This window comes from Herpailurus yagouaroundi, unplaced genomic scaffold (assembly GCF_014898765.1).
Source record: "Herpailurus yagouaroundi ecotype Mexico unplaced genomic scaffold, PumYag 218, whole genome shotgun sequence".
Taxonomy (NCBI): Eukaryota; Metazoa; Chordata; class Mammalia; order Carnivora; family Felidae; genus Herpailurus; species Herpailurus yagouaroundi.
Window position 1 is genome coordinate 5,394,799 of NW_024412449.1, and position 12,160 is coordinate 5,406,958.

General features: G+C 45.3%; 1 protein-coding gene across 5 annotated transcripts in view; it reads left to right on the top strand.

Moving 5' to 3' along the window:
* The window catches only part of SCUBE2 (signal peptide, CUB domain and EGF like domain containing 2), a 67,426-nt gene extending 55,768 nt beyond the window's left edge, over window positions 1-11,658 (top strand). For all 5 annotated transcript variants that reach the window (XM_040456928.1, XM_040456931.1, XM_040456930.1 and 2 more), the window contains 4 exons: window positions 1,704-1,901; window positions 3,097-3,249; window positions 7,010-7,089; window positions 7,782-11,658. In XM_040456928.1, the coding sequence (XP_040312862.1) occupies window positions 1,704-1,901; window positions 3,097-3,249; window positions 7,010-7,089; window positions 7,782-7,934 (584 nt within the window). In that variant the 3' untranslated portion in view covers window positions 7,935-11,658. The remainder of the gene's footprint in view (window positions 1-1,703; window positions 1,902-3,096; window positions 3,250-7,009; window positions 7,090-7,781) is intronic.
* Window positions 11,659-12,160: the final 502 nt, after the last annotated feature.

Genomic DNA, 12,160 nt, shown 5'->3' on the forward strand with positions numbered 1-12,160 from the left:
CAGAAGTCCCTTGCCCTGCAGGCAGCACAAGCTGTAGGATTGAAGAGGAAAGAGCAATTAACTCTGCCTAGAGAGATGAGGGAAGGCTTCTGGAAGGCATGAGAAGGTTTTGATGGAGAGGGTGGGGGGAGAGCAGGAGAAAGAGCTTTATACCTGAGACCACAGCTGGAAGGAAACACACACTCAGAAAAATGAAAGGCTTTTTGAGAGACCCCCTGGACCTGGATCATGGAATGTCTGAGTGGAATCTGAGGCAGAACAGGAAGGGAAGCCTTGAATGCCACACAAAGGAATTTTATTTGTGTCCTGTAGGAATGGGGAGCAGATCATTCAAGGACTTGTTGTATATTTAGCTGGTTGGTTGGTTTTTAACCATTATGTAAAATTCTCCAGTAAAGGTCAGAAGTGAATCTCAGCTGACTCATTGTCATTAACACAGTGGTGTAGGGGAGCAAGGAGGCCTTCCCATACTGGAGGAGTTTGGGATTGAAGTTCACAGTGTTAGAAAATTCTTCCCTGTACCCAGATGAAATCTGTTTGCTTGTCTCCTATCCCCAACCCTTCATTGGCCCTTAGGAGCCACACGGCACGGATCTTCAGGCTGTCCTTCAGACTTGAAGCTGAGTCCTTCTCAACTCCATGGCTCTCCCCACTCCACCCCCTTCCAAGAAGAAATTTTTTCTAGTGGGAATAATAATTCACAGTTACAGGGCACCTGGGTGGCTCAGTTGGTTGAGTGTCCGACTTTGGCTCAGGTCATGATCTCATGGTTCATGGATCCAAGTCCCACATCGGGCTCTCTGCCTACAGCATGGAACCTGCTTTAGGATATTCTGTCTCCTTCTCTCTCTGCCCCTCCCCCACTCACACTTTCTCTCTCAAAAATAAATAAACATTAAAAAAAATAATTGCCAGTTACAATTAGAGAGGAAAAAAATAGTCCCTTCGACATCCTCTCCTGCACAGGTGCACCTGACAATTTTATACAATAAGCCCCTTGAGGGCAAGGACTGTGTCTTTCTCATTTCTGAACTCCCAGAGCTTTTGCTAACATTTATTGGATAAATGGAGATTCAATGGCTGAGGTGTGTGTGTGTGTGTGTGTGTGTGTGTGTGTGTGTGTGTGCGCACGCGAGTGCTCCTGATCTTTGCTCCCGGAGGTGAGTATCCAGCAAGCCCCATATTGACTGAGACCTAATTGGAATTTTCTTCTACACCAAAAGTAAAATGTGGTCTTGACCAGAAGGAAAAGAGAAAGAATATGGCTATCATAAATTCATCAAGGTCTCTAGGAAAGGGTCACCATATCCTCTAGTTAGCGGTCAGCTCTGTTCTCCCTATTTTTAAAGACCTAGAAATTCTATGTCATGGGTTCCCCTGGCACCTAGACTTTGTAAGCAAAATATTGAAAACTAAATTCATCCTTTGTTTCATGAGTGCCTTCCTCTGATCTTGAGCACCTTCAAGTTAAAGAGAAAATGGTAACTCAGAGGGGAACTCAGTGGGGTGAGCTCTGTGTGGGGAGTTAGTGTAGTTAGGCTCCCACGGGCGACCGTAGGCATTACAGGACACATTAATTCCTGGGATGGTGCCATTCCTCAATGGCAAGAGGATGCAGTGGTTCTCCTCGTTGAGCTGCTGGTGGCCATGACAGAATGATGAAAATGCTGTGCCTTCATAACTCATGGCATTTCCTCTTCCAGACAGAAGATGTGGAGGGGAGCTGGGAGATTTCACTGGATACATTGAATCCCCAAACTACCCAGGCAATTACCCAGCCAACACGGAGTGTACATGGACCATCAACCCGCCGCCCAAGCGCCGAATCTTGATTGTGGTCCCTGAGATCTTCCTGCCCATAGAAGATGACTGTGGAGACTACCTGGTGATGCGGAAAACCTGTGCGTCCCCTCTCTCCCCTCCCCTCTAAGGCTAGCGTGGAAGCCTGCTGGCATGCTCCCCAGCTTTAAATGTGAGCAGCAAGGCTAGAGTGTCACCTCTGTATTAGAACAGAGATGGGACATGAGTTTATAGTGTTTGCCAAGAAACAAAATTTAGACAAACCCAACTTGAGGCCTCTTGCTGAATCCCAGAGGTAGTGATTCTGCAGGTCAGTCTCCCCCCCGGGCTCGCCGGGGACCCTCTTCCACAACATCACACAGAGCCAATGAAGCTCATGGAAGCCAGGCCCCAGACCGTTGTCTCACTGTGGGAAGCCACTCGTGGCTTTGGGACTGACTGAGGCTAAAGTCATAGTCCAGCCAGGAGGGACCCTCCTCCTATTCTGACGCATGACCCAGTGCCCATTAAGGGACACTGCCAGCAACACAACTTCAAGGCAGTGTAGTGAGTGAGCTCAGCAGCCAGACTGCCTAGACCTGAACCCAGCTTCACCTTTTGTTAGTTCCGTGATCTTGGACATACATTCTGATTCTTTCTGCAACTCCTTTTTCTCATCTGCTAAAATGGGGATGATAATAGTTGCTACCTCATAGGGTTATCATGAGGAATAAATGACTTCATGTACATAAAGCACTTAGAATAATAATGACACATGGAGCCATTGTGTTTGCCACTCTTATTAGTGGTTACAGTGTCTGAAGTCAGGTGTGGGTTTGAATTCTGAGCTATCCACATACTGGCTCTGTGACCCTGGGCAAATGCTTAAACTCTGTAAATGAGTTAACAGTGGCACTGACTTCCTATGGCTTTCAGAGGATTAAGTGAGATAAAGTCCATAAAGTGCATAGTGCACCACCTAGTCTTTGGGAGCATGTGGGGATTGGGGGTGGTTATTGCTGGATGACAGCAGGTAGCTCTGGAATTAGACGGCCTCTCCTTAGCCCCTGCAGTGAGCACCGCAGCCTGGGCTGCTGTTGTTTGCCTAGCCATGGGCATTTCAGTTAGCCTTCCCTGGGGGCTTGCAATCACCAGTGGAGTCCACTCAATTCCCAGGACTTTGGCTCCTATGAGCTGAGCCCAAAGAGCTCTGGAGCATAACTTGTTTTACGGTGTTTTCCTTTGAAACAATGAGTGTTCATTGTCTGCTGCTCAGGATGAGTCCTGAACCTTGCCCTCTCTAACTTCCCTTGGCAGCTTCATCAAATTCTGTGACAACATACGAAACCTGTCAGACCTATGAACGCCCCATCGCCTTCACCTCCAGGTCAAAGAAGCTGTGGATTCAGTTTAAGTCCAATGAAGGGAACAGTGCCAGAGGGTTCCAGGTCCCGTATGTGACATACGACGGTAAGCGCTGTGAAGCTTGTGCTGCTTCACAGAAGCAAGGAGCTTCTCTGCTTTCGGGAGAACCAACTTCTGGGCCAGCTGGTAGATTGCTGACAAGCACACGTGCTCAGAAAGGCAGGTGGAGTAAGGAGAAAGGACACTGCTGACTCACATGTGTCAAATTTTAAACAAGCATTTGGGGACACTGACTACAGGGATGAAAAGATGTTTTAGAAAATAAGTAAAAGTGAGCATGGCTTGGTGGGGAAGCACATGGGCCAGCCTCGACCTAATCTCTTCAGTGACTTCGTGTATGTTACTTACCATCTCTAAGTCTCATGTTCTTAATGTGTAAATGATGATAATCATTAGATCTAACATGGCAGTTAAATGCGATAATCCACAAAGGACTTGGTGCAGTGCCAGGCACATAGTAAATGCTCAGTAAATACTAGCTAATTATGACTGTGACTTTCATTACATGGAATCCTGAGGAGCAAGGGAGAAAGACCCAAGTTCTGGTCCTGTCTCTGCTACTAATTTGCTGTGCAATTTTGGGCAAATCAGATGAGTTCTCTGGTTTCATTTGCTTCTTGTTAGGTGAAGGGGTGCCCCGTGTGAGCTCTGGGGGCCTACCTGGGTCTGGGACTTGGTTGATAAACATTTACTTAAAATACAAAATGCACTGGAAAGAATACAGCAAAATCTCAAGAGATTTGGGCCTTGAAAGAACATATCAGTTGTGTGTGTGTGTGTGTGTGTGTGTGTTTTGTTTTGTTTTGTGTTTTTTTTTTTTTAATAATGGGAAGAACATTAGTTAGAGAGAATGATCTAGGCCAAAGGATAGAGTACCTGGCATGTATGGGGACTGATTAATGGCCTGATTTGGTCAGTTGGTAGGGTGCATGGGGCTTAGCAGTGAGAGATAAGATTAGAAGCGTGTGAAGTTGGGTGGTGAAGGGCCTGGAGTGCTAAACTCAGAAGGGTGGACCTAATCTTACAGGGAGCCATGAGCCATTGAAGGTTTTTACACAAGTGTTGACAGTAGATGTTTTGGACAGATAGTATTCTATGGATTTTATAAAAGCATTTCACATTTATAACATGTTCCAAATCCAGGATTATCAACTCTGTGCCTGAAACCATGCCAAATCCCTCCTGATAAGGGCTCTTAGGATCAGAGCCCTAGGTGGACACAAATGCCTCCCATGTGGCTCTGCTGAGAGAGACAGAACACCTCATCTACCTGAAAGCAAACAACCAACAGCCCCCCTGCCCCCAATCTGGAATCAGTGAAAGAACCAAAAAAGACACAGAGACTCCAGAATAAATATCACTAAAGCTCACATCTTTTTGCTTGGCTGTTCTCAACTCTACCTTTGTAATACATGAAAACACGTTTTTTTTTTTTTTTTTTTTTTTTTCCATTTTCTCAAAGAGTTGTAGCTTGAACCAGGGAAATTACACATAAAGCTGCTGAGGCCCATGAGAGTGTGTCTTACACATGTCACAGCAGATACTAGTTGAAAATTGCTGTTAGTAATATAGAAGCCTTTTAGGTCTTTACTCAGAGCTTATTTCATCTTTTTTTTTTTTTTTTTTTGGAACATATATTTCAGACAAGCTTGATACCTGGTTTCCAAGCCCGGAAGAATAGAAATCACATTTAGAAGGGGCAAGTGAGGCTGCTACAGAGTGGCTTACTGACCACTGGAGGATGGGGAGAACTGTAGTCCCAGCTAACTTGCGCTGAGTATGTGTACTGAGTACCAGGCATGTGCTGAGTGCCTTTGACACCACACAGCCCTCATAATTGCCATAGACACGATTCTTTCCTGATTCTACGGACAAGACCAGTCAGGCTTAGAGATTAACTTAGGCTAACTGGCCTGAGGTCAGGAGGACAAAGTGACAGAGATCTTTGGGACTCCAGGGCCTGAGTTCTTACCTATGACTCTTGACTGCTTTTCTCATGACAGTTGTAGCAAGGGATAAAACACGGTAGTTCTTGATAGTGGAGGGAATGCTTTTAAAAGACAGCAGTCTGGGGTGCCTGGGTGGCTCAGGTAATGATCTCATGGTTCATGAGTTCAGGCCCTGCATCAGGCTCTGTGCTGACAGCGCAGAGCCTGCTTTGGATCCTCTGTCTCCCTCACTCTCTGCCCCTCCCCAGCTTGTACGCTCTCTCTCTCAAAATAAATAAGTAAACATTTAAAAAAGATAGCAGTCTGGGAGCATTTGGTGTGGTGGCAAACAGTGCTTCAGTTCTGTCTTACACTAGGACATGGCACAGCAACTGGTCCTCCTAGTGGTGAACACCCATCATCAAGAGGAGCTAGTTCTCTGAGCAAGAGACTCTGCAACAAAGGAATTCAAGATAAACATGTACTCTTACTCATATTTGATATTCACTAAAGTAGAAGAATAAGAAGGAAGATACCACATGAATAGAGCACCAGTGAGGTTGAACCTATATTAAATTAGTAATCATGAGGACCATACGATAGTTAATAGTTAATAAATTTTCATTAATCACCACTTGACTAGGAGAAACTTTTTCAAGCACCCTTTCCACATAGTTCCAGTGATGTTCTTATGATTTGTTTGGTTTTATTTGTACATGATATGCACACAAAGAGGCATTCTTTTCAGCCTGGAATTTGGAAAAGATTGTGTTTTGCATGTGCTTGGTTTGAATTATGACTAGGAAGTAGGCTAGACTTTGAAAGGCGGGGATTTAGATTTGGAGGCAGCTTACGTTGTGTGCATTGCATTTACTATGTACATCAGCACCAAAAATTAACTAATAAGAAAATGAACATAGCTTTTCTTCCCTCTTTAACCAATAAAATTCTCCCCATCCCCTCCAAAAAAAAAAAAAAAAGAGGAAAAAAGGAAAGAAGAGTCTTGCTTGGTACTAAGAAGCTTGATTGTTTTACATAATACAAGGGCAGAGAGAAAAAAGGGAGGACAGAAGGGAGAAAAGTAGAGAAGAAGAGAAAAGTCCTGAAGCTGGTGAACTCACCAGAGAGCAAGTATAGACGGAAGAGATGAGAACCAAGCTCTGAGCCCTGCGACCCTCCCATAGTAAGAGGTCAGGGAGAGGAGGAAGAATAGCAAAGGAACTTCAGGCAAAGTGACCAGCGAGGTAGGAGGAAAACCTGAAAGCATGGTATCCCAGAAGCTGAGTGAAGAAGTGGATCGAGGAGGAGGGGTGACTAGAGACTGAGTCGACTGAGTTGACTGAGTTGACAACTCAGTTGTCAACTCAGACTGAGTTGACAATTCTTTTGAGTAGTTTTTCAACAAAGAGGGCAGAAATGTAGGATGGAAGCTGAGGGAGAAATGAGGTCAAGGGGGGGACTTTTTTGGGATTGGAGACATAATAACATGTTTACATGCTGATGGGGAAGGCCCAATAGAGAGAGAAGATGTCATCATGTAGGAAAGAAAGGGCAGAAGTACTGGAACAATGCCCTTGACTTGGTGAGAGAAGATGGAGCCAGTGGAAAAAGTGGAGGAAAGGTGTTGACTGGATGCACAGAGGGTTCATCCAAGGGAAGATGGAACAGAAGAGGTGGGTGCAGAGGCTGGTAGGTGAGAGGATGTGGGAGTCTGTGGAAGTTCTCTTCTGATCACCTTCTCAGTATCACAGCGGTCACTATTCTGATAGCAGCTGCAGAAGAGGCATTTCTCAGAACCTTATTTAAAAATGAAAGAAAGAGTGAGTTTGGAAATAACTAAATCCCATGAATGTCAATCATGTCCTTTATTCCAACAGAGGACTACCAGGAGCTCATTGAAGATATAGTTCGAGATGGCAGGCTCTATGCATCTGAGAACCATCAGGAAATACTTAAGGTGAGTACGTAGTGAAGGTGGATGCTGCAGTCACCCATGGCGCTCCCAGGCACCACTGGAGGAAGGTTTTCCTTTTGCTCCATGCTTCCACCTTTCAGACCGCAAGCCTGCTCTGGGCTGAGGTCAGTTTTATATCTTCACCAGACTTAATTAAAAAAAATATTCAGATGGCTTTCTTCAATGTTGTCAAGTGAAACTGTATTTTTTTTTTTTTTTAATTTGGAAATGCGTGGAGGAACAGTGGGAAACTTGCTTACTCTAAATCCAGGCCAGTGGCAAATCGTGGTTCCATGTTCACTCTCCAAATAACTGAATATCATTGACTCCTTGTTTATCCTTCAAGCCTAAAGTCCACCAAATTTTAGATGCTTATAAGTACTTATCAGACACTTGCCATCTCACTAACCCTGTAAATATTCCCCAGATTCCAGTGTTGCATCTCATCTGGTTTAGAAAAAGAAAACCATTTTTTATTTATTACCCTTTCCTTTATAAAAGTAACCCATGTTTTTTGTAGATACTTTGGGAAAATAAATACTGGAAAAGAGACAAAAATCAGAGGAAACAATTTTCACTAAGTGTTTCTCAGCTCAGCAACCTACTGTCCAACACTGGGACATTATAGTTCCATTGGCAAAATGTTGGAATGTTTAAGTATTTTGGCCCAGTAACAAAACTTGTGTTCTTTTTAGGATAAGAAGCTGATCAAAGCTCTGTTTGATGTCCTGGCCCACCCCCAGAACTATTTCAAGTACACAGCCCAGGAATCCCGAGAGATGTTCCCAAGATCTTTCATCCGATTGCTACGTTCCAAAGTGTCCAGGTTCTTGAGGCCTTACAAATGAGCCGGGCCACGTGCCACTCAGTGCCATGATCTGCCTGTGGGCTGCTGGGATGCAGCCATCTGCCTATGCAGCCAACATAGTCGGATATCGCTGCCTCCAGTAGCAGTGACTCATTAGAGTTCAATTTTTATAGATAATACAGATATTTTGGTAAATTGAACTTGGTTTTTCTTTCCCAGCATTGTGGACATGGGCTATGAAGGGCAGTGAGTCCCACCATCTTTCACTGTGGTGGGTGGATGTCTTGGGGACATCAAGGGCTGGCTGAGCTGGACATTAGTCAGCTCAGGTGAGACTCACCTGTCCTTCCTGGTTCTCACTCCTCCTCAAGGGGGCCATGGTGGAAAGGAGTCCACAGAAGGGGCTGCCTTACCTGAAACTTCAGCTTCCTCCTTACAGTCCTCCCTAAGGGAGCCCTCTGCACCTATGCTGTGACCAGGCAGAACAGGAAAGAAGGAAGGGAGGGTGGGAGAGCCCTTCAGGCATCATGCACCCACCTGAGACCAAGGAGGATTCTGTTTCCCCATAGCCTTCTCCAGCCTGTGTGACCAGAGCTTGATCCCAGGACCCTGGGTTCTGAGCAGTGATCATTTAAGAATACTTAAAGCAGAAAGAATTAGAAATAAAAAGATAAAAACTAAGCACTTCCACAGATGTAATAATGTGGATCTATGGACGATGGCCTTCCTAGTTGCCAGCTTCCACTCTGCAGCGAATGCACAGTGCTGGTTTTAGCACCTTCAGCTGTGCCTTCAGATGCTCCACTGGGCCCTGCATCAGGGCCTGGAGAGTTCAGGCCGGATGTGATCTCCTTGGCGGATGAGAATCACCCACTGTTATGAAAAGGAGATTTCACAGATCCTGAGTCACTACTGCCAAGGGTGCTACTTCTCAGTGGGCTTGCCTCCACAGGTGTCTGAGGGCCACGTGGGCCGCTGTGCAGCCAGACGGTTATGTTTGCCTTCCTTGCCCACTCTTCAAGGTCAGGCACTGCCGCAGCTCTGAGGACGTGAGCGGCACCACTAAGGGTGGGCTCGGTCTCTTAGTCACCACACCACCACCAGGAGCAGCTGCACAAATCCCCGTCTCCAGGTACTGCAGAATCACATTTGGTTGGCACAGTGGGGACTCACAATCATTTTCTTCCACAGAATCTTGAATTTTCAACATTACTTAATTTGTAAAAATTTAAATCCATAGGCAAAAATCTCATTACAGTGAAGAAAAAAAGAATCCTATCAAACAAGCTGCCATTTCCCTAATGAATGGGCTGAACTACACACACCTATAGTGTTTTGTTACTTCAGTAACAAACTAACTCTGTACACCAAAGTACGAAAAAATGGTTAGCAAATATTTTTAAAGAAAACAGAGCCTATTGGGAAGCTCTCTTTTCACCTCAGTTGTTGTTTTTTTTAACCTACGTACAACATTGATTAAAAAAAAATACCCTAATCCAAATTTTCTTCTTTATTTGCATGGGTCCTAAATACCCATTTCCAAATTGCTTTTCAAAAATGTGAATACTTTCATTTTTTACAATCATCATCAAAATAAGCACTTGGAGTTTGTCATACAAGGACTTCGCCTACATTTCTGAGTCTCATCATAAGATGAAAATTCAAATGTAATATAACCTGAGTCAGTGACCCGATCCATGTGGAGGAGGGGTGAGCTGAACTGTGCCATCCTGTCCTAAGCACGTTAGTAACTCTATGTTCATGACTGTGTGATGCTGTATTGCTGAGGTCACAGGAAGACTAGGGATGGAAATGCACTGTGGGCTGAGACCCCACACGAGAGCTATGCTCCTGGTATAAGCATGAGCAACTGAGGTCCTCCCTAAGCTTCCTCTCTATCCCCGTCAACCACCCTGAGAGATGTTGTGGTGGGCTGGCTGCCTGGGGCTACTGTTGCTACCTACTAAATCAATCAATATTTATTGAACCTCTGCTCTGTGCCAGGTACTGTTCTAGGCCCTAGGGACGCCCAGTCACAAGGCAGACAGGGTCCTTGCCCTCATGGGACTTACATTTTAGAGGGAGGAGATAGTCAATGACTAAACAAATCACCACAAAAAAGTATCAGCTAGCATTAAATGTTATGTTGTAGGTTAATGTGACACATGACTGTGTCACTACTTTAGAATTCTGGATTATGGATGTCCTTTCTGGGGAAATGACACTTCAAACTGAAAATAGCCAGAAGGAACCAGTCTTGGGACAGGAACAGTCAGGGCAAAGAGTACTCCAGAGAGAGGGAAACCAAGTGCAAAGGCTGGCAGGCAGAAGCCAGTGTGTGTGGGGGTCACAGTCCAGTGAGGAAGCAAATGGGATGAAGTGACGCCAGGGGACTGGACAGGAGCCAGAGCACATCAAGCTTTGGAATCCAGAATGAGGGGTTCGGGTTTAATTCTGAATATGTTGTGAAGCTTTTAGAGGGGTTTAAGCAGAGGAGTGGGATGACCTGATTTATGTTTGTAAAAGATCGTTCTGGTTACTATATGAATAGATTTCAGAAAAAGGCATGGAGGCAGAGAGCCATTAACAAACTATTGCAACCAACCAGGCAGTCATCCAGGTAGGAGATGAGTTTGTCTGGGTTAAGGTTGTAGAAGTGGAGATGTGAGAATAGTTTCTGGGCATGTTTTGGGGCAGAGTCAAGAATTCGCATGAGGATTGGATGGAGAGGAAGGGAAAGGCAGCAACCGAAGAGGCCTCCTACTTGCCTGAGCAACTGGTAGCTGGAGGAGACCACAGGAAGAGAGAGTCTGGGACATGTGACCGTTTTAAAACATGTCCACAACTTCTTTGATGCTTCTTCCATGGAAAGTTGGTGGTCTTTTGACCCTCCCCTTAACTTGGAGCTCTGTGACTGCTTCCCCAGTTTAGTGAGGCAGAAATAACATTTTACCAGTTCCCGGGCCCAGGACTTCAGACACTGGCAATTTCCACTTCTTTTGCTCCCACTGAGAACTCAGTCACCACAGCCTGTGGAGCAGCCATGCAGAGAACCACGGCCCCCCACCCATAGTCCAGCTGAGCTCCCAGGTGACAGCAAGTAAAACTATGTGAGTGAGCCATGTGGGAGTGAATTCTCCAGCCCCATGTCCAGCCGCCCTAGCTAGTACTTCACAGAGCAGTTCCCATCAAGCCATACCAAAATTGCAGACTCATGAGCAAAATCAATGGTTATTGTTTTTTCCGTCACTAGGTTTTGGGATGATTTCTTATGCAATAATAAGATACTGGAAAAGGAGAGCTCAGTTTGGGCCATTTCAAGTATAAGGTACCTGTTTAGGAATCCACACTCAAGAGTTCAGGTAGGCAATTGATTCTGTGAAGCCCCAGGAGAGGTCAGTGCTGGAATATGAATTTTAACATCACAGAATAAAGACATGAGACATGAGGTAGAGGTCACCTGGGAAAAGTATGTACATAAGGACCAGGGAGCTCCGAATTCTGGGATTCCCTGTGTGGGCACAGGACCAAGACTTGGAGGAACTGCTTGTTAAGTAAACAGGAAGAGGTCAGAGCTGTTTCCCCTGCCCTCCAAGAGAGCTCTTTCTGTGGGAGGACACTGAGTGGAAGTGAAATCTGTACAAGACCTTCCTTTCAGCTGTGGATATTGTTCTTGAACCATTTACTTAAGTGCTGCATTTGTGGATTTAGCAACGTTTCCCTTGAGTTTCCAGTGCTAATAAAAGAGTGTTTGCCTTTTCACACTACCAGATGATTATCTTCACTGTGGAAAATTGCTTCCTCTGAATCATTCTCTGAGCTGTTAAATGTTTTGTCTGTAGGCATTCACTGGATTTAGGCTTGCAGGTGATTTTAAAATTGTCATGTGGTAATCTGGGATTGTGGCTGCACAGCACAAAGCAAGGACTCACTTGCCCTCAGGCAGATCTTTGTGGGGAGAGCATCAGGGCTGTTGCTGCAGGCTGCTTTAGTGGGTGGGCCCGTGTGCTGGGAAAGTGCACCCACACCAAGCCCAGACTCTATCCTCTCTTCAGTCCAAAAGGGATGCCTCCTCCTAGGGCTGTCAGCATCTCTGCTTCCTTTCACACAGCAGGGTGAGTCCTGAGAGCCTTACCCAAGCCTATATCACTCTTAGCCAGTATTTGGGAGGCAAATGGATTAGATGAGGAGTAAAGCAGTTTCCTCACCAAGTTCAGGGAGGTTTGTTATCTATGGCCTCCTTGTTTGGCAAGCCATCCTCGGAAT